Source organism: Salmo salar, chromosome ssa13 (genome assembly GCF_905237065.1).
Source record: "Salmo salar chromosome ssa13, Ssal_v3.1, whole genome shotgun sequence".
Classification (NCBI taxonomy): Eukaryota; Metazoa; Chordata; class Actinopteri; order Salmoniformes; family Salmonidae; genus Salmo; species Salmo salar.
In genome coordinates this window covers 114,221,238-114,244,072 of record NC_059454.1, presented here as the reverse complement: position 1 = coordinate 114,244,072, position 22,835 = coordinate 114,221,238, and the positions used below count along the sequence as shown (strand labels likewise).

Here is a 22,835-nt window from a genome sequence, read left to right as displayed (position 1 = left end):
GAAAAACTATAATTTCATTTTTTTGTATTATTGATTTTATACAGTCATTATGTCTCATCTTTATCAATAATGTCAATAATTTCAGGCCCCACTATACCTACTAATGCTAAATGAGGTCCATATTTATGAACATACAATATATATTTATTGGTTTCTTGTTTTGATTATTTGTGTAGAGACATTCTACTGCACTGTTGGAGCTAGTAACGCAAGCATTTTGCTGCACCTGCCATAACACCTGCAGATCTGTGTACGTGACCAATAAAGTTTGATTTGATTTTTTTTATAAAAAATATATACTTTGTTGTTGTTCTGTCAGATTCCAGAGGGTTCTGTTAGCCCTACAATCCCATATACTTTATTGTCCATTTACATGGAAATTAATTTTGAGACGTCAGCATATAAATACACAAACACAATATATTACAAGCCGTACGGAAAACTGGAACTAGTCACACATTTACATATTCACATATTCTTCAAAACATGCAGGGCTCTGTCATAATGACACATATATCCCTCTACCAATTAAAGGTGTCAAACACAAACACACATCTAATACATTGTGATTTGTATTTTATTTAATCATACAGGGTGGGTCACCATTGAGACCAAAGTCTCATTTGCAAGGAAGCCTTGTGAGCATGAACATAAAATAAATACAAGATTAATCAAAACTAACTCTCAAAATCCGGTGCCAGGTAGCCAAGCTGTTTAAATGTTGGGCCAATAAGAGAAAAGCTGCTGGTTCAAATCCCAGAGCCGACTAGGTGAAAAATATGTTGATGTGCCCTTGAGCAAGGCACTTAACCTTAATTGTTCTTGTAAGTCGCTCTGGATAAGAGCTTCTGCTAAATGACAGATAAAAAAATACGTCTTTCACCTCTGAATGATTCTTAGAGAGCATATTACATCAGCAAAAGTCAACCTGTGCTCTGGGACTATATTGTCTCTACTGTGTAACTCTTTAACTTAATGATGTTAGTTCAACATTTTTACGTTTCTGACACCAGAGGGTCCTGTTACCACCTGTATGTAAGGCTCTGGAACAATGAGGTCCAAAACTCTAAGGAATTCTACCAATTAAAGGTGTTGGAGACACACAAATGCTTTACTCCAGGGCCCTAATAAGGCATAAACATTCAAAGTGAACCTAAGTACAGCTCTATTGTCATAAGTTTGAGTACAACTTCCATCAGGCCTTAGCCTCAGCACAACCCTCACCTCTAAACTAGTCTTCCCAGCACAGGTCAAGAATCCAACTTCTTTCACTGAAGGTGACACTGATTTAGAAGTACCAGGCAGGGCTACCTCATCATGAGACCATGATTCTTACTCACCTCTGCTACACATTTTCTATTTTAGTCATTTAGCAGATAGGGGGGTGGCATTAATAAAGATACTCATGAAGAGGTAGGTTTCAGATTAAACCTCCCCCTAAACTCACTCAAGTCTCAATCCTACATCCTCTCTATAGTGTATTTGACAAATAACAAGACATTTTCACAAGTACAGAACTGAAATGTAAAAAAAATTAAACGGCCTCTCTGAGTTGGCATGGGACATGATCCAGAATCAACATATATACTTAATATGATCCAGGGTCAATATAGACATATCTAACATGCCAAAAGACTCTAATGGGACCCCTGACCTGGCAGCAGTGATGTAGTGAAAGCAGTGGTAGTGAGAGTAGTAGTAGTGAGAGTACTGATAGTGAGAGCAGTGGTAGTGAGAGTGGTGGTAGTGTTCATAACCAGTATGTTGAGGTTGAAGTGTCTGCTGCGGTCTCCTGCTCTGTTGTGTTTCCATCGTTCAGCCAGGTGATAGCAGGAAGAGGGATGTCACAGGTTAGAGACACAGGGTTGTTCACCACCACACTCACATGTTCTGGACCTGGTTCTGACCACAGATAATGGGGGAGACCGGAGGGACAAAACACACATACTGTGTATTAACACACACACACACACACATACTGTACACCTACATTTTGTAGCATTCTGAGGTTGTTGTTTACGTACCATATACCTGCAGGCTGTACTCCTTGGCTGCGTTGCTGATGGCTGTGTAGATGGATGTCTTAACTTATTTAGAGCATGTACGGGAGTTTTGCAGCGATGTGTCAAATTGCTTAGAGCCCGGGTTGGCTGTGTGGTACTGCATCACTGACCCAGGGTTGTGGCTAATAGTGTGGAGCGGCCTAGAGGTTAGCGATTATGCCCTTAATTAAAGGCAAACTACACTCAAAAACGTTATTTTGTTATTTTTTTTACTAGTCCACTGTTGATACAGCCCCAAAATGATGTGCATGTCTGATGTCAACTTTTGAAGATATTGACTTTCAAGTATCAATGTGTCACCGGCCACATCATCATACAGTATGATGATGCCTTTTGCATCATACAATATTTTGCCGATTAGGCCTGGCTCGCACTCGGCGTTCCAATTCATTTCAAAGTTCTTCGATGGGGTCGAGGTCAGGGCTCTGTGCAGGCCAGTCAGGTTCCTCCACACAGATCTCGACAAACCCATTTTCATGCTGGAACAGGAAATGGCTTTCTCCAAACTGTTGTCACAAAGTCTAGAATGTCATTGTATGCCGTAGTGTTAAGATTTCCCTTCACTGGAACTAAGTGCTCTAGCTCAAACCATGAAAAACAGCCCCAGACCATTATTCTTCATCCACCAAACTTTACAGTTGCCACTATGCATTGGGACAGGAAGCGTTCTCATGGCATCCGCCAAATCAAGATTTGTCACTCCAGAGAATAAATGTTTCACTGCTCCAGAGTGCAATGGTGGCGTGCTTTACACCACACGAGCCAACACTAGGCATTGTGCATGGTGATTTTAGGCCTGTGTGCAGCTGCACGGCAATGGAAACCCATTTCATGAAGCTCACAGTTCTTGTGCTGACGTTGCTTCCAGAGGCAGTTTGGAACTCGGTAGTGAGTGTTGCAACCGAGGACAGAGGATTCCTGCCTTCCCATTCTGTGAGCTTGTGTGGCCTAGAACTTTGTGGCTGAGACATTGTTGCTCCTAGATGTTTCCATTGAACAATAACAGCACTTACAGTTGAACGGGGCAGCTCTAGCAGAGCAGAAATTTGATGAACTGACTTATTGGAAAGGTGGCATCCTATGGCGGTGCCACGTTGAAAGTCACTGAGCTCTTCAGTAAGCCCATTCTACTGCCAATGTTTGTCTATGGAGATTGCATGGCTGTGTGACCGAGTTTATAAAACTGCCAGCAACGGGTGTGGCTGAAATAGCCAGATCCACAAATTTGAAGTGGTGTCCCCATACTTTTGTATGTCTTTGACCAACATATATATATTTGTATTCCCAATCATGTGAAATCCATAGGCCTAATTAAATAATTTCAATTGACTGATTTCCATATGACTGTAACTCTGTAACCTTGCGTTTATATTTTTGTTCAGTATAGAATAAGTCAAGTTATCCCTCTGTCACAGATTGTGAATTATACTGACTTCCTCTGGCCACTGTACATACTGAAAGTAATCCCTGTCCTCTGTTTCACTCTGCAGGAAAACATTTAAAAAAATGTAACTCTTTACTCCAGCACTTTGGATATGAGTAAGACATTTATGTGTGTTAACCCTTGCAAGGCTGCCGGCCCAGATGGCATCCCTAGCCGTGTCCTCAGAGCACGTGCAGACCAGCTGGCTTGAGTGTTTAGGAAATATTCAATCTCTCCCTATCCCAGTCTGCTGTCCCCACTGTCTTCAAGATGTCCACCAAGAAAGTAAAGGTAAGTGAACTAAATGACTATCGCTCTGTAGCACTCACTTCTGTCATCATGAAGTGATTTAAGAGGCTAGTTAAGGATCATATCACCTCCACCTTACCTGACATCCTAGACCCACTTCTATTTGCATTCCACCCGAATAGATCCACAGATGATGCAATCGCCATCACACTGCACACTGCCCTATCCCATCTGGGCAAGAGGAATACCGATGTAAGAATGCTGTTCATTGACAATATTTCAGCCTTCAACGCCAAAGTACAATCCAAGTTCATCACTAAGCTTGGGGCCCTGGGTCTGAACCCTGCCCTGTGAAACTGTATCCTGAACTTCTTGGCAGGCCGCCCCCAGGTGGTGAAAGTAGGAAATAACACCTCTTCTACGCTGATCCTCAAAACAGGGGCCCCACAAGGGTGCATGCTCAGCCCCCTCCTGTGTACTCCCTGTTTACCCATGACTGTGTGGACATGCACACCTCCAACTCAATCATCAAGTTTGCAGACGACATAACAGTAGTAGTCCTCATTACCAACAATGAGGAGACAGCATACATAGAGGAGATGAGGGACCTGGCGGAGTGGTGCCAGAAAAATATCCTCTCCCTCAACGTCAGCAAAACAAAGTTGTTGATTGTGTAGTTCAGGAGACAAAGGAGAGAGCACGCCCCTATTCACATCAATGGGACCACAGTGGAGAAGGTGAAAAGCTTCAAGTTCCTCGGCATACAAATTTGTATTTTTGATTTTATTTAACATAGGCAAGTCAGTAAAAGAACAAATTCTTAATTACAACGACGGGCCAAACAAAAGGCAAATGTCTTCCTGCGGGTACGGAGGCTGAAAAAAAAATACACTACTGTTCAAAGGTTTGGGGTCATTTAGTAATGTCCTTCTTTATAAAAGAAAATCAAATTCAGCAACCATCACTCCTGTGTTCCAACGTCACGTTGTGTTATCTAATCCAAGTTTATCATTCTAAAAGTCTAATTGATCATTAGAAAGCTTTTTTGCAATTATTTTAGCACAGCTGAAAACTGTTGTTCTGAATATAGAAGCAATAAATCTGGCCTTCCTTAGACTAGTTGAGTATCTGGAGCATCAACATTTGTGTGTTCGATTACAGGCTCAAAATGGCCAGAAATAAAATCTTTCTTCTGAAACTCGTCAGTTTCTTCTTGTTCTGAGAAATGAAGGCTATTCCATGCGAGAAATTGCCAAGAAACTGAAGATCTCGTATAACACTTACTTCCTTCACAGAACGGCGCAAACTGGCTCTAACCAGAATCAACAAGGGAGTGGGAGGCCCCGGTGCACAACTGAGCAAGAGGACAAGTGGATTAGAATGTCTAGTTTGAGAAACAGATGCCTCACAAATCCTCAACAGGCATCTTCATTAATAAAATCATATCAAATGAATTAAAATGTATTTATAAAGCCCTTCTTACATCAGCAGATGTCACAAAGTGCTGTACAGTAACCCAGCCTAAAACCCCAAACAGCAAGCACTGCAAGTGTAGAAGCATGGTGGCTAGGAAAAACTCCCTAGAAAGGCCAGAACCTAGGAAGAAACCTAGAGAGGAACCAGGCTATGAGGGGTGGCCAGTCCTATTCTGGCAGTGCCGGGTGGAGATTATAACAGAACATGGCCAAGATGTTCAAATGTTCATAGATGACCAGCAGAGTCAAATATTTGTTTGTCGATGGTGCAACCGGTCAGCACCTCAGGAGTCAATGTCAGTTGGCTTTTCATAGCCGATCATTCAGAGTATCTCTACCACTCCTGCTGTCTCTAGAGAGTTGAAAACAGCAGGTCTGGGACAGGTAGCACGTCCGGTGAACAGGTCAGGGTTCCATAGCCGCAGGTAGAACAGTTGAAACTGGAGCAGCAGCACGGCCAGGTGGACTGGGGACAGCAAAGAGTCATCATGCCAGGTAGTCCTGAGGCATGGTCCTAGGGCTCAGGTCCTCCGAGAGACAGAGAAAGAAAGAAAGAAAGAGAGAATTAGAGAGAGCATATTTAAATTCACACAGGACACCGGATAAGACAAGAAAAATACTCCAGATGTAACAGACTGACCCTAGCCCCCCGACACATAAACTACTGCAGCATAAATACTGGAGGCTGAGACAGGAAGGGTCAGGAGACACTGTGGCCCCATCCGATGAAACCCCCGGACAGGGCCAAACAGGCAGGATATAACCCCACCCACTTTGCCAAAGCACAGCCCCCACCCCACTGGAGGGATATCTCCAACCATCAATTTATCATCCTGAGACAAGGCCGAGTATAGCCCACAAAGATCTCCGCCACGGCACAACCCAAGGGGCAGGTGCCAACCCAGACACGAAGACCACGTCAGTGACTCAACCAACTCAAGTGACCCCAGGGATGGCATGGAAAAACACCAGTAAGCCATTGACTCAGCACCTGTAATAGGGTTAGAGGGCAGGTGGTTTGGCAGGGAGAACGACTCCGGACCTGACAGGGAGAACGACTCTGGACTTACCAGGGATACTGATGCTGGACTTGGAGAATAGCAGACTAGAGCAACTACTAGAGCAACTGGTAGCCCTACAAGAGCAACTGGTACCTTTTAACCTAGCGGGGCAAGAGCCTGATGACCCACCTGGGCTAGGGACTGAAGGATTACAAACGCTTGAGACAACAGACCTAGTGCAGCTGGATACCAATGACTTAGTGCAGCTGGAGACCAATGACCTAGTGCAGCTGGAGACAACAGACCTAGTGCAGCTGGAGACAACAGACCTAGTGCAGCTGGATACCAATGACTTAGTGCAGCTGGATACCAATGAACTAGTGCAGCTGGAAACCAATGACCTAGTGCAGCTGGATACCAATGACCTAGTGCAGCTGGAAACCAATGACCTAGTGCAGCTGGATACCAATGACTTAGTGCAGCTGGATACCAATGACCTAGTGCAGCTGGACACCAATGACCTAGTGCAGCTGGACACCAATGACCTAGTGCAGCTGGAGACCAATGACCTAGTGCAGCTGGACACCAATGACTTAGTGCAGCTGGAGACCAATGACCTAGTGCAGCTGGAGACCAATGACTTAGTGCAGCTGGAGACCAATGACCTAGTTTAGCTGGAGACCAATGACTTAGTGCAGCTGGACACCAATGACTTAGTGCAGCTGGAGACCAATGACCTAGTTTAGCTGGAGACCAATGACTTAGTGCAGCTGGAGACCAATGACCTAGTGCTAGGGACTGAGGGCTGATGAGGGTTGAGGACTAAGAACCTAGCACAGGTAACTTGTGGCTTAGCAGGGCAGAAGGCTCTAAGCATAGTGGGATAAGTGGCTGTTGGATGACTATGTCTGGAGACTGCCAGCCTAATACAACAAACTCGGGTCCTATTAAGGCAAGAGGCTCTAACGCTGGTGGGATAGGTAACTGCCTAACAACTAATGTAGAGGTCTGCAATCTGGGCAGGAGACTGCAGACCTGCAGATGGAGAAGCTAACTTATGGCATAGCATGGCAGAGGAATCAAAGCCTGGTGGGATAGGGATCTGCCTAACAACTAACGTAAGGGGCTGCGATCTGAGCTGGGCAGGAGACTGCAGACCTGCAGACGGGGCAGCTAATTTATGACCTATCATGGCAGGAAGGGAACTCTGACCCTACAGGGAAGGAAGGGAACTGTAAACCTACCCGGAAGGGAGGGAACTCTAAACCTACCATGGATGCACTGGACCTACATGAGGGGCAGGACACTCAAAGCCTGGTCACTTTACACCAGCCAGGAAGGCCCGAAACTGTAACTCTAACCCTACCAGGTGTGGCGGTAACTCTTGCCCTACTGGGAAGGAAAGGAACTGGACAACTAGGTCAGGGGAGACATCAGGGGTGACTTGTGGTGGGTCACCCTAAGTGATGTCTGGCAAGTCCCTTGAGGAGAGGTGTGGAGGTAGCAGAACCCTCAGACGCCGGAACTATCACAGTCCTAGCAGGTGGGGCCAGCCAGACTCCAGGCCTGGGACTGGCAGGTCCCACCAGGCTGTGACTGGAGAGATCCCTGTACTTGACCTCTGCTGTAGCTGCAGGCTGTGGCTCCATTCAAGGTGACGACTTCAGTGCGGGCTTGGACTCTGGGCCAGGAGCAGTGAGGGGCTCCTGAGGGAGAGCAGGTGGAGTCTTTGTGGCTGAAGTTACCAGGGTAGCAGACAGTCGAACCTCAGGCACCCGAGTGTCAGCCACACAGGGAGGAAAAGACGACTCTGCAATGGCAACCAGAACAGGCCCTTGACAGAGGCTGGCTGTGGTTCCACAACTGGAGCGGGAGTCTCCTTAACTGTGGCTAGTCAAGAAGCTGGCTGAGGAGGGTGCAGACCTTGGTGTTGTGGACTGTGCACTCTGGATTTCATATACTTGGGAGCTGAGATGCTCTGGGGAACAGAAGTGATCCCGACGCTCCTGTGCCTCTGGCTGGTGGGGGGCCTAGAGGGACGTCAGTCGGGAGAGCGGCTGGATCACCTCCCATAGTCTGTTCTGGACTTGGGGGCTGTGAAGAGACCTCTTGTGGCATGTCTTGTGGGGTATGTATGGGTGTTAGAGCTGTGTGCCAGTAGTTCAAACGGACAGCTCGGTGCATTCAACATGTCAACACCTCTCATAAATACAAGTACTGTAGTGATGAAGTCAATCTCTCCTCCACTTGGAACCAGGAGAGATTGACATGCATATTGTTATTAATATTAGCTCTCGGTGTACATCCAAGGGCTGACCATGCTGCCATGTTCTGAAGCAATTGCAAAATGTCATAAGTCCTTTTTTGTGGCACCTGACCACACGACTGAAAAGTAGTGCAGGTGCGACAAAACTAGGTTCTGCTGTTAAGAAGGTAGAACAGCGCTTTATTGTGGACATACAGTTGAAGTCGGAAGTTTACATACACCTTAGCCAAATACATTTAAACTCAGTTTTTCACAATTCCTGACTTTTAATCCGAGTAAAAATTCCCTGTTTTAGGTCAGTTAGGATTAACACTTTATTTTAAGAATGTGAAATGTCAGAATAATAGTAGAGAGAATAATTTATTTAAGATTTTATTTCTTTCATCACATTCCAAGTGGGTCAGAAGTTTACATACACTCAATTTGTATTTGGTAGCATTGCCTTCAAGTCATTTTGCCACAACTTTGAAAGTATGCTTGGGGTCACTATCCATTTGGAAGACCATTTTGCGACCAAGCTTTAACTTCCTGACTGATGTCTTGAGATGCTGCTTCAATATTTCCACATAATTTTCCTCCCTCATGATGCCATCTATTTTGTGAAGTGCTCCAGTCCCTCCTGCAGCAAAGCACCCCCACAACATGATGCTGCCACCCCCGTGATTCACGGTTGGGATGGTGTTCTTCGGCTTGCAAGCCTCCCCTTTTTCCTCCAATCATAACAATGGTCATTATGGCCAAACAGTTCTATTTTATTTTTATCAGACCAGAGGACATTTCTCCAAAAAGTATGATATTTTTCCCCATGTGCAGTTGCAAACCGTAGTCTGTCTTTTTTATGGCTGTTTTGGAGCAGTGGCTTCTTCCCTGCTGAGTGGCCTTTCAGGTTATGTCTCTGGATATAGAAGTACTTTTGTACCTGTTTCATCCAGCATCTTCACAAGGACTTTTGCTCTTGTTCTGAGATGAATTTGCACTTTTTGCAGGAAGGAGACATCATGCGTCTCCTTCCTGAGCTGTATGACGGCTGCGTGGTCCCATGGTGTTTATGCTTGCGTACTATAGTTTGTACAGATGAACATGGTACCTTCAGGCATTTGGAAATTGCTCCCAAGGATGAACCAGACTTGTGGAGGTCTACAATTTTGTTTCTGAGGTCTTGGCTGATTTCTTTTGATTTTCCCATGATGTCAAGCAAAGAGGCACTGAGTTTGAAGGTAGGCTTTGAAATACATGCACAGGTACCCCTCCAATTGACTCAAATGATGTCAATTAGCCTATCAGAAGCTTCTAAAGCCATGACATAATTTTCTGGAATTTTCCAAGCTGTTTAAAGGGACAGTCAACTTAGTGTATGCAAACTTCTGACCCCCTGGAATTGTGATAAAGTGAATTATAAGTGGAATAATCTGTCTGTAAACAATTGTTGGAAAAATTATTTGTGAGGCGCGGAGAGGGACGGAAGATATACTGTTACATCATGCACAAAGCAGATGTCCTAAACGACTTAGCAAAACTGTAGTTTGTTAACAAGAAGTTTGTGGAGTGGATGAAAAATGAGTTTTAATGACTCCAACCTAAGTGTATGTAAACTTCAACTGTACTTCTTCCCATTTTAGCTACTGTTGTATCAATATGTTTTGACCATGAGAGTTTACAATCCGAGGTAACTCCAAGCAGTTTAGTCACCTCAACTTTCTCAATTTTCACATTATTTTGCCAGCAGCAGACTATGATTGATAATGTCAAAAGCCACTCTGAAGTCTAACAAGACAGCCCCCACAATCTTTTTATCATCAATTTCTCTCAGCCAATCATCAGTCATTTGAGTAGGTGCTGTTCTTGTTGAATGTCCTTCTCTATAAGCATGCTGAAAGTTCCTTGTCAATTTCTTGTCAATTTCTTTACAGTAAAATAGCATTGTATCTGGTCAAACACCATTTTTTACAAAAGTTTTCTAAGGGTTGGTAACAGGCTGATTGGTCGGCTATTTGAGCCAGTAAAGGTGGCTTTACTATTCTTAGGTAGCGGAATGACTTTTGCTTCCCTCCAAGCCTGGGGGCACACACATTCTAGTAGGCTAAAATTGAAAATATTGCAAATAGGACTGGCAATATCGTCCGCTATTATCCTCAGTATTTTTCCATCCAGTAGTGACGCCTCTAGTACTGAGATGCAGTGCCTTAGACCACTGCGCCACTCAGGAGAATAGTTACATTTCTTCTAGTTTCTTCATAGTGCCAACTTTACAGTTGGCACTATGCATTGGGGCAGGTAGCATTCCCCTGGCGTCCACCTAACCCAGATTCGTCTGTCAGACTGCCAGATAGTGAAGCGTGATTCATCACTCCAGAGAACGTGTTTCCACTGCTCCAGAGTCCAATGGCGGCGTGCTTTACACCACTCGAGCCGTTTACTTGGCATTGAGCATGGTGATCTTAGGCTTGTGTTCGGCTGCTCGGCCATGGAAACCCATTTCATGAAGCTCCCACTAACAGTTATTGTGCTGATGTTGCTTCCAGAGGCAGTTTGGAACTTGGTAGTGAGATGTGAAACCGAGGACAGAGGATTTTATTCGCTACGTTGCAGAACTCAGCCTTCCAGTTCTGTCAGCTTGTGCGGCCTACCACTTAGCGGCTGAGTCGTTGTTGCACCTAGACGTTTCTACTTCACAGCACTTACAGTTGACCGGGGCAGCTCTAATAGGGCAGAAATTTTACAAACTGACTTGTTGTAAAGGTGGTATCCTATGATGGTGCCACGTTGAAAGTCACGGAGCTCTTCAGTAAGACTATTCTACTGCCAATGTTTGTCTATGGAGATTGCATGGCTTTGTGCTCGATTTTATACATCTGTCAGCAACGGGTGAGGCTGAAATAGCCAGATCCACTAATTTGAAGGGGTGTCCCCATACTTTTCTATACGTTGTGTATCTGTGACCAACAGATGCATATCTGTATTCCCAATCGTGTGCAATACATAGATTAAGGCCTAACAAATGTATTTCCTTATATGACTGTAACTCAGTAAAATCTTACGTTTATATTTTTGTTCAGTATAGAATAAGTCACGTTATCCCTCTGTCAAAGATTGTGAATTATACTGCCTTCGTCTGGCCACTGTACATACTGAAAGTAATCCCTGTCCTCTGTTTCTCTCTACAGGAAAACACTTTAAAAAATCTAGCTCTTTACTCCAGCACATTGGATATGAGATCAAATGTTTAGTATGAGACGACATTATAGAATGTCACCTTTTATTTGAAGGTATTTTCATGCATTCAGAAAGTTTTCATACCCCTTGACTTTTTCCACATTTTGTTACATTACAGCACTAGTCTAAAATTGATTTAAAAAAAAATTCTGTCATCAGTATACACACATTACCCCATAAACTGTTTTTTAGAATTTTTTGCAAATGTATTACAAATAAAAACAGAAATACCTCATTTACATAAGTATTCAGAACCTTTGCTATGACTTGAAATTGAGCTAAGGTGCATCCTGTTTCCAGTGATCATCCTTGATGTTTCAACAACTTGATTGGAGTCCACCTGTGGTTGATTTAGTTGATTGGACATGATTTGGAAAATCACACACCTGTCTATATGAGGTCCCACTGTCACAGTATCCACAGAAGGAGGCGCTCCTCCTCGGTCGGGCGGCGCTCGGCGGTCGTCGTCGCCGGTCTACTAGTGCCCGAGGACATTGTATCTGATTGGGGTCCCCAATTCACTTCCAGGGTGTGGAGGTCGTTTATGGAGAGGCTGGGGGTCTCGGTCAGCCTGACCTCGGGTTTTCACCCCGAGAGTAATGGGCAGGTAGAACGCATTAACCAGGATGTGGGCAGGTTTCTGCGGTCATATTGCCAGGACCGGCCAGGGGAGTGGGCGAGGTTCGTGCCATGGGCCGAAATGGCCCATGCCACGAACCTCTACTAACCTGTGCGCCACTCCTCTACTAACCTGTCACCTTTTCAGGTTGTATTAGGTTATCAGCCGGTCCTGGTGCCATGGCAGCAGAGCCAGACGGAGGCCCCTGCGGTGGAGGAATGGGTACAGCGCTCTAAGGAGACCTGGAGTGCTGTCCAGGAGTGTTTGAAGCTGTCCAGGAGTGTTTGAAGCCATCCTGGACTCCCGACGTCGGGTAGGGTTCCTGCAGTACCTCGTGGACTGGGAGGGGTACGGCCCGGAGGAGAGTTGCTGGGTTCCGGTGGGGGACATTTTGGATCCAGCTATGCTGCAGGAGTTCCATCGTCTCCGTCCGGATCGTCGCCCTCCGGGTCGTCCCCGAGGCCGGTGTCGGCGCGCTGCTGGAGCCGCGCGTCAAGGGAGGGGTACTGTCACAGTATCCACAGAAGGAGGCGCCCCTCCTTGGTTGGGCGGCGCTCGGCGGTCGTCGTCGCCGGTCTACTAGCTGCCACCGATCTATGTTTCTGTGTTCCTTGGTTTTTGTCTGTCTAGGTCCGCACCTGTTCCTTGTCTGTCATTAGTGGGGGGGTATTTCGTTTGTTCCTTTGTGTTCTCTATTCGTGCGGGATTAATTGTATGTCGACGGGAAGTGTGTAGTGTACGCTGTTGTTGTTTTTTTCAGCGTGGCACTTTGTATGATTATATTGCTGGGCTGCGCCCCGTGCATATTCGTTCGTAGTTACCTGTTTTCCCTTTTGGGTGTTGTGCGCACCCTGTGCCTTTTTGACCACCGATTGTTTTGGTGTGAATAAAACTTCGGCATTACTGGAGCTCAGTATCCTGCTCTTGACTCTGCCCCATCCTCCTGCCGTTAACCTCTTACATCTAGACGTTCCGCTAGCGGAACACCTGCTCCAATATCCAATGATAGGCGTGGCGCGAAATACAAATTCCTCAAAAATACAAAAACTTCAATTTTTCAAACATATGACTATTTCACAGCATTTTAAAGACAAGACTCTCCTTTATCTAACCACACTGTCCGATTTCAAAAAGGCTTTACAGCGAAAGCAAAACATTAGATTATGTCAGCAGAGTACCAAGCCAGAAATAATCAGACACCCATTTTTCAAGCTAGCATATAATGTCACAAAAACCCAGAAGACAGCTAAATGCAGCACTAACCTTTGATGATCTTCATCAGACGACACACCTAGGACATTATGTTATACAATACATGCATGTTTTGTTCAATCAAGTTCATATTTATATCAAAAAACAGCTTTTTACATTAGCATGTGACTTTCAGAACTAGCATACCCCCCGCAAACTTCCGGGGAATTTGCTAACAATTTACTAAATTACTCACGATAAACTTTCACAAAAAGCATAACAATTATTTTAAGAATTATAGATACAGAACTCCTCTATGCACTCGATATGTCCGATTTTAAAATAGCGTTTTGGTGAAAGCACATTTTGCAATATTCTAAGTACATAGCCCAGCCATCACGGGCTAGCTATTTAGACACCCGGCAAGTTTAGCCTTCACCAAAATCAGATTTACTATTATAAAAGTTTGATTACCTTTTGTTGTCTTCGTCAGAATGCACTCCCAGGACTGCTACTTCAATAACAAATGTTGGTTTGGTCCAAAATAATCCATCGTTATATCCGAATAGCGGCGTTTTGATCGTGCGTCCCAGACACTATCCGAAATGGTAAATCAGGGTCGTGCGCATGGCGCAATTCGTGACAAAACATTTTCTAAATATTCCATTACCGTACTTCGAAGCATGTCAACCGCTGTTTAAAATCAATTTTTATGCAATTTATCTCGTAAAAAGCGATAATATTCCGACCGGGAATCTCCTTTTCGGCAAACAGAGGAAAAATCACAAAGACGGGGGCGGCCAGGGCACGCGCCTAAGCCCACAGTCCCTTGATCGGCCACTTGAGAAAGGCGATAATGTGTTTCAGCCTGGGGCTGGGATGACGACATTCAGGTTTTTCCCGGGCTCTGAGCGCCCATGGAAGACGTAGGAAGTGTCACGTTAGAGCAGAGATCCTTTGTAAAAGATAGAGATGGCAAAGAAGTTCAAGAAATGGTCAGACAGGCCACTTCCTGTAAAGGAATCTCTCAGGTTTTGACCTGCCATTTGAGTTCTGTTATACTCAGACACCATTCAAACAGTTTTAGAAACTTTGGAGTGTTTTCTATCCAAAGCCAATAATTATATGCATATTCTAGTTACTGGGCAGGAGTAGTAACCAGATTAAATCGGGTACGTTTTTTATCCAGCCGTGAAAATACTGCCCCCTAGCCATAACAGGTTAAGGAAACGTGACACCCACAGTTGACAGTTCATGTCAGAGCCTGAAGCAAGACAGGAAGGAATTGTCCGTGAGCTCCTAGACAGGATTGTGTTGAGGCACCGATCTGGGGAAGGGTAACAAAATATTTCTGCAGCATTGGAGGACCCCAAGAACACAGTGGCATCCATCATTCTTAAATGGAAGAAGTTTGGAACCACAAAGACTCTTCCTAGAGCTGGCCGCCCGGCCAAACTGAGCAATCGGGTAGAAGGGCCTTGGTCATGGAGGTGGCCAAGAACCCGATGGTCACTCTGAGAGAGCTCCAGAGTTCCTCTGTGGAGATGGGAGAACCTTCCAGAATTTAAATATCTCTGCAGCACTCCAACAATCAGGCCTTTATTGTAGAGTGGCCAGACTGAAGCCACGCCACAGTAGAAGGCACATAACAGCCTTGGAGATTGCCAAAAGGCACCTAATGGACTCAGACCATGAGAAACAAGATTCTCTGGTCTGATGAAACCAACATTGAACTCGTTGGCCTGAATGCCAAGCGTCGCATCTGGAGGAAACCTGGCACCATCCCGATGGTGAAGCATGGTGGTGGCAGCATCATGCTGTCGGGATGTTTTTCAGTGGAAGGGACTGAGAGACTAGTCAGGATATAGGGAAAGATGAACAGAGCAAAGTACAGAGAGATCCTTGATCTCAATCACGGACTACAAAAGAAAAACCAGCCCCGTCGCGGACCACGATGTCTTGCTCCCAGACAGACTAAACAACTTCTTTGCTCGCTTTGAGGACAATACAGTGCCACTGACACGGCCCGCTACCAAAACCTGCGGGCTCTCCTTCACTGCAGCCAACGTGAGTAAAACATTTAAACGTGTTAACACTCGCAAGGCTGCAGGCCCAGACGGCATCCCAACCGCATCCTCAAAGCATGCGCAGACCAGCTGGCTGCGCAGACCAGCTGGCTGGTGTGTTTACGGACATATTCAATCAATCCTAATCCCAGTTTGCTGTTCCAACATGCTTTAAGAGGGCCACCATTGTTGCTGTTCCCAAGAAAGCTAAGGTAACTGAGCTAAGTGACTACCGCCCCGTAGCACTCACTTCCGTCATCATGAAGTGCTTTGAGAGACTAGTCAAGGACCATATCACCTCCACCCTACCTGACATCCTAGTCTCACTCCAATTTGCTTACCGCCACAATAGGTCCACAGACGATGCAATCACAATCACAATGCACACTGCCCTAACCCATCTGGACAAGATGAATACCTATGTAAGAATGCTGTTCATCGACTACAGCTCATTAACAACATAGTACCCTCCAAACTTGTCATTAAGCTCGAGACCCTAGGTCTCAACCCCGCCCTGTGCAACTGGGTCCTGGACTTCCTGACAGGCCGCACACAGGTGGTGAGGGTAGGTAACAACATCTCCACCCCGCTGATCCTCAACACTGGGGCCCCACAGGGGTGCGTTCTTAGCCCTCTCCTGTACTTCCTGTTCACCCACGACTGCGTGGCAATGCATGCCTCCAACTCAATCATCAAGTTTGCAGACGACACTACAGTGGTAGGCTTGATTACCAACAACAACAAGACGGCCTACAGGGAGGAGGTGAGGGCCCTCGGAGTGTGGTGTCAGGAAAATAAACTCACACTCAATGTCAACAAATCAAAGGAGATGATCGTGGACTTCAGGAAACAACAGAGCGAGCAGCCCCTTATCCACATTGAAGGGACAGTAGTGGAGAGGGTGGAAATTTTTAACCTGTTGGGGCTAGGGGGCAGTATTTGCACGGCCGGATAAAAAACGTACCCGATTTAATATGGTTACTACTCCTGCCCAGTAACTAGAATATGCATGTAATTATTGGCTTTGGATAGAAAACACCCTAAAGTTTCTAAAACTGTTTGAATGGTGTCTGTGAGTATAACAGCACTCATTTGGCAGGCCAAAACCTGAGAAGATTCCTTACAGGAAGTGGCCTGTCTGACCATTTCTTGCACTCCTTGATAATCTCTAACAAAAACAGGGGATCTCTGGCATGACGTGACACTTCCTACGGCTTCCATAGGCTCTCAGAACCCGGGAAAAAGCTGAATGACGTAATTCAAGGCCCAGGCTGAAACACACTAGCGGGTTTGGCAAGTGCTCTATCAGAGGGCCATTAGACTGAGGCTCGTGCATGAGGGGATAGCATGATTTTACTTTCACTCTCTTTGTAATAAAAAACGATTTCCCGGTCGAAATATTATCGCTTTTTTACGAGAAAAATGGCATAAAAATTGATTTTAAACAGCGGTTGACATGCTTCGAAGTACGGTAATGGAATATTTAGACATTTTTTGTCACGAAATGCGTCGTGCTCGTAACCCTTATTTACCCTTTCGGATAGTGTCTTGAACGCACGAACAAAACGGCACTATTTGGATATAACAATGGATTATTTGCGACCAAACCAACATTTGTTATTGAAGTAGAAGTCCTGGGAGTGCATTCTGACGAAGACAGCAAAGGTAATAACATTTTTCTTATAGTAAATCTGACTTTGGTCAGGGCTAAACTTGCTGGGTGTCTAAATAGCTAGCCCTGTGATGCCGGGCTATCTACTTAGAATATTGCAAAATGTGCTTTCACCGAAAAGCTATTTTAAAATCGGACATATCGAGTGCATAGAGAAGTTCTGTATCTATAATTCTTAAAATAATTGTTATGTTTTTTGTGAACGTTTATCGTGAGTAATTTAGTAAATTCACCGGAAGTGTTCGGTGGGAATGCTAGTCACATGCTAGTCACCTGCTAATGTAAAAAGCTGTTTTTTGATATAAATATGAACTTGATTGAACAGACATGCATGTATTGTATAACATAATGTCCTAAGATTGTCATCTGATGAAGATCATCAAAGGTTAGTGCTGCATTTAGCTGTGGTTTGGGTTTATGTGACATTATTTGCTAGCTTGAAAAATGGGTGTCTGATTATTTCTGGCTGGGTACTCTGCTGACATAATCTAATGTTTTGCTTTCGTTGTAAAGCCTTTTTGAAATCGGACAGTGTGGTTAGATTAACGAGAGTCTTGTCTTTAAAATGCTGTAAAATAGTCATATGTTTGAGAAATTGAAGTAATAGCATTTCTAAGGTATTTGAATAACGCGCCACGGGATTCAACTGGCTGTTGAGTAGCCCAGAGAGTTCCTCGGCGTACACATCACGGACAAACTGAAATGGTCCACCCACACAGACAGCGTGGTGAAGAAGGCGCAGCAGCGCCTCTTCAATCTCAGCAGGCTGAAGGAATTCGACTTGTCACCAAAAACACAAACTTTTACAGATGCACAATCGAGAGCATCCTGTTGGGCTGTTTCACCGCCTGGTATGGCAACTGCTCCGCCCATAACTGGAAGGATCTCCATAGGGTAGTGAGGTCTGCACAACGCATCACCGGGGGCAAACTACCTGCCCTCCAGGACACCTACACCACCCGACGTCACAGGAAGGCCAGAAAGATCATCAAGGACAACAACCACCCGAGCCACCTGCCTGTTCACCCCGCTATCATCCAGAAGGCGAGGTCAGTACAGGGGCATCAAAGCGGGGACCGAGATACTGAAAAACAGCTTCTATCTCAAGGCCATCAGACTGTTAAACAGCCATCACTAACATTGAGTGGCTGCTGCCAACATACTGACTCAACTCTAACCACTTTAATAATGGAAAAATGTATGTAATAAATGTATCACTAGCCACGTTAAACAATGCAATTTTATATAATGTTTACATACCCTACATTACTCATCTCATGTGTATATACTGTACTCTATACCATCTACTGCATCTTGCCATCTTGATGTAATACATTTATCACTAGCCACTTTAAACAATGACACTTTATATAATGTTTACATACCCTACATTACTCATCTCATGTGTAAATACTGTACTCTATACCATCTACTGCATCTTGCCTATGCCGTTCGGCCATCACTCATTAATACATTTTTATGTACATATTCTTACTCATTCCTTTACACTTGTGTGTATAAGGTAGTTGTTGTGAAATTGTTAGGTTAGATTACTTGTTAGATATTACTGCACGGTCGGAAATAGAAGCACAAGCATTTCGCTACACTCGCATTAACATCTGCTAACCATGTGTATGTGACAAATACATTTGATTTGATTTTATGATTTGATGAAAACCTGCTCCAGTGCTCTCAGGATCTCAGACGGGGTCAAAGGTTCACCTTCCAACAGAACAACGACCCTAAGCACATATTCAAGGCAATGAAGGAGTGGCTTCGGGAAAAGTCTCTGAATGTGCTTGAATGGATCAGCCAGAGACTGGACTAGAACCTGACCGAACGTCTGTGGAGAGACCTGAAAATAGCTGTGCAGCGACGTTCCCCATCCAACCTGACAGAGCTTGAGAGGATCTGTAGAGAAGAATGGGAGAAGTTCCCCAAATACAGGTGTGCCAAGCTTGTAGCGTCATACCCTGTATTCGCTGGCAAAGATGCTTCAACAAGGTACTGAGTAAAGAGTCAGAAAACTTAGGGATGTCCAGAAGGTAGTGCGCTCTGACCAACGCATTACCGGGGGCACTCTGCCTGCCCTCCAGGACACCTACAGTACCCGATGTCACAGGAAGGCCAAAAAGATCATCAAGGACATCAACCACCCGAGCCACGGCCTGTTTACCCCGCTATCATCCGGAAGGAGAGATCAGTACAGGTGCATCAAAGCTGGGACCGAGAGACTGAAAAACAGCTTCTATCTCAAAGCCATCAGACTGTTAAATTCCCATCACTAGCCGACTCCTTCCCAGTTACTCAACTCTGAACCTTAAAGGCTACTGCAGTATGTACATAGACATGGAATCCCTGGTCACTTTAATAATGGAACACTAGTCACTTTTATATTGTTTACATACTGCTTTACTCATCCCATACGTATACTGTATATATACTGTATTCTACTGTTTTTTTTGTTGTCAATACCACTCAGACAATGCTTGTCCTAATTTTTATATATTTCTTAATTCCATTATTTTACTTTTAGATTTGTGTGTATTCTTGTGAATTGTAAGACACTACTGCACTGTTGGAGCTAGGAAGAAAAGCATTTCACTACACCCGCAATAACATCTGCTAAATATGTTTGTGTGAACTATAAAATGTGATTTTGATTTGATTTTGTTGTGCATTAAAGGTAGTATCCTTTTAAAAGTAATGTTCAGTTAATGTATGTATTTATATATTGGTTCCTTTTCCCTGTAAGCAGTCTATGAACTGCTCTTAGTCTATGCCACTCTGACATTGCTCATCAATATATTCATATATTCTTAATTCCAGTCCTTTACTTAGATTTGTGTGTATTAGGTATTTGTTGCGAAATTGTTAGATATTACTTGTTAGATTTGCTGCACTGTCAGAACTAGATGCACAAGCACTTAGCAACACCCGCAATAACATCTCCTAAACACATGTTTTTGGCCAATAAAATGTGATTTGATTTGATACTAATGAGCGCAATCAGTCACTTCCTAGAAACAAGAATGCTATATTTTTCAGACAAACACGTTACTTCCTTCAGCACTCTACTACAACAGTGTGACTGTTTTGGAATAAAATGTTCAATATATTTCCTTTAACATCCTCTGTGTTGTGTGCTTATTGTTTAACCATTGATATGTTCTAGGTCATTTTGGGAACTTAAGGAGCATCAGGTACTGCTGGAATGTCTACCAATAGCATGTCCATCTTTTTGTGATGAATTACACTAGTCGCAGTTCAAAACATTTATAAAGTATTAAGAAAGTATGAATAGTCCTCACTTTATATTAGGGACTTCAAAACTACTTCACTAATGATCAGTAAATGGTTTATAAGGATATTTATTCAAACATCTGATGAATGATCTTCTGAATCATTATCACATACTACAAAAAAAATGTATAAATGTGTGAATAACTTGCTTACAAAAATAAATATGAGAGTAACTATAAATAAATTTTGAATTAACTATTTACTAATCCATTATAAACTATTTAGTGTGTTGCCCAATCTCCATATTCATTCACACTAAACAGCTTCTGAGAGGGCTGCTCTGGCGTGACCCCTGACCTAGCAGCAGTGATGTAGTGAGAGTAGTGGTAGTGTTCATAACCAGTATGTTGAGGTTGAAGTGTCTACTGTGGTCTCCTACACTGTTGTGTTGAATAATTAATGTATATACTGTAGTAGTTACTCATAAATGTCAGAATACCTAGCTGAGTAACATTTCACAAATGTGGCCTTAATATTAAATGGTGAGCAAACTGTAAATGCCTTACAGATGGTTTATTACTGAATGTTATTATAAAGTGTTACCCATAATTGCATATTCTTACATTTTACCATCAACTACTTACACAATACACAATTTAGTTAGATCTGGACGTCATCTGATATCATGCAGTGTTGCACATTTCAACTTTACTAAACTTGATGAAGACGTTGTGTCACAATTGAGCCACTAGAGGGAGATGTTAAACAACATATAGAATGACTCATGACGTCCTCAAAATGTAGTATTAGAAGGCTTACTATTTATCATTAAGTAACACGGAACAACCACAGCCTTAGGTATTTGGAGTACACAATCCATAATGACTACAGTATCCTTTATAAAACAAGGGTACGCCTTCTCTAAGTCATTCCATTCCAATCCAGACAAATCAATCTGTATCAACACCACATGTATCTATGATGACAACACAGAGGTAAGTAATGTCAGTGTATTGCTATATGAAATAAATACTTACAACAATTGTAAAACAAAATGATATCAAAGCTATGTTTGCCAACCTAGGGTATAACATTTTAGGAACTATGAACGTCTTTTCTTCAAAGTTAATACAAGTTTAGCTGTCACTTTGAACCATGGATAAAATAATGCATAAATTATTGGATTAATTAAGGAATTAACAAGTGGCAGAAAAAATATGAAATATGATAAGAAATTGTCAATTAAAGAAGAAAAAAAAAAGTTAATAAATAGAGTTGGAATCCAACAAATGAAATAGTTGACAACAACAATAGAAAGAGTTTTTGCTGCTTTTCTCTCAGACTTATTAGCCCGTACAGTTTTAACACCAGACACACTGACAGCCTCTTTAGAAAACACCTTTCTGGCCTGTGATCTGGCCACCACAAAGATTTTCATATAAAGTGTTATAATAATAGAGCACGGGACAACCATTGTAAATGCAATGTAAATTATATTATTAACCCAGCTTGACCCTTCAACAATAAAACATTCTGTCAAACACCTACTGGGTACATGTACATTTACAAAGTTTTTTATAATAGCAGCATCGTATATGATACAACAACACCAGGTAATGGATATACAACACATCATTCTTGTTGTTGTTATTTTAGAGTGGTACAATAAGGGATCAGACACAGCAACATAACGGTCAATAGATATCAAGACCAAATTACCCAGAGATAAAGAAGTACATAAAAAAGCAATGTAGAATTGAAACGCACAGAAATATTCCCCCAAACCCCAGCATGCTTCCATTATTGCTACAGTCATTACTGGTATCACAATCAGTCCCACCAGAAGATCTGACACAGCCAGAGAAAGGATGAGCAGGTTGGTTGGAGTGTGGAGCTGCTTGAAGTGAGAGATGGAGATGATCACCAGTATGTTCAAAAATACTGTAACTGCTGAAATCAATGAGAAGAAGATGTACAGTGTTATGTAGATAGATGTCAATAGCAAAGCCTTTCTGCAAGAAGAGTTTCCGTCTTGAAAACAGTATTGAACATCTTCATGTTTCTCCATTTGTAATAAAGGGTCAAAATGCTGAGGTCCTTCTCCTGCTTGGTCCTGTGTGTGACCCTGTCAGGTCCACCGTCTGACAAACTCTGAGCTCTGCCTCTCTATTTATCCCTGAGTTACTGACAGCCACTCCCCTCCCCAGAGTTTCTCTGCACACACACACACACACACACACACACACACACACACACACACACACACACACACACACACACACACACACACACACACACACACACACACACACACACACGCACACGTGAGCACAGAAATGAACAAACGGTTAGAT

General features: G+C 43.6%; 1 protein-coding gene across 1 annotated transcript; it reads right to left on the bottom strand.

The window, feature by feature from the left end:
* Nucleotides 1-1,750: 1,750 nt before the first annotated feature.
* On the bottom strand, nucleotides 1,751-22,605 carry LOC123726177 (trace amine-associated receptor 6-like). The gene is made up of 3 exons (XM_045692792.1): nucleotides 21,839-22,605; nucleotides 2,025-2,082; nucleotides 1,751-1,902 (listed from the first exon to the last, which is right to left on the bottom strand). The coding sequence occupies exons 1-3, from the start codon at nucleotides 22,547-22,549 to the stop codon at nucleotides 1,751-1,753; spliced, it is 921 nt and encodes a 306-aa protein (XP_045548748.1). The 5' UTR covers nucleotides 22,550-22,605.
* Nucleotides 22,606-22,835: the final 230 nt, after the last annotated feature.

Bases quoted from the DNA above. Each gene is read 5' to 3' on its own strand.
- LOC123726177 (XM_045692792.1), bottom strand. From the start codon at position 22,549: ATGGAGAAACATGAAGATGTTCAATACTGTTTTCAAGACGGAAACTCT. The intron at 2,083-21,838 runs GTACGGGCTAAT...AAATAAGTTAAG, and splicing joins GTGTGTCTGGTGTTAAAACT to ACATCCATCTACACAGCCAT. The intron at 1,903-2,024 runs GTACGTAAACAA...ATCTGTGGTCAG, and splicing joins GTACAGCCTGCAGGTATATG to AACCAGGTCCAGAACATGTG.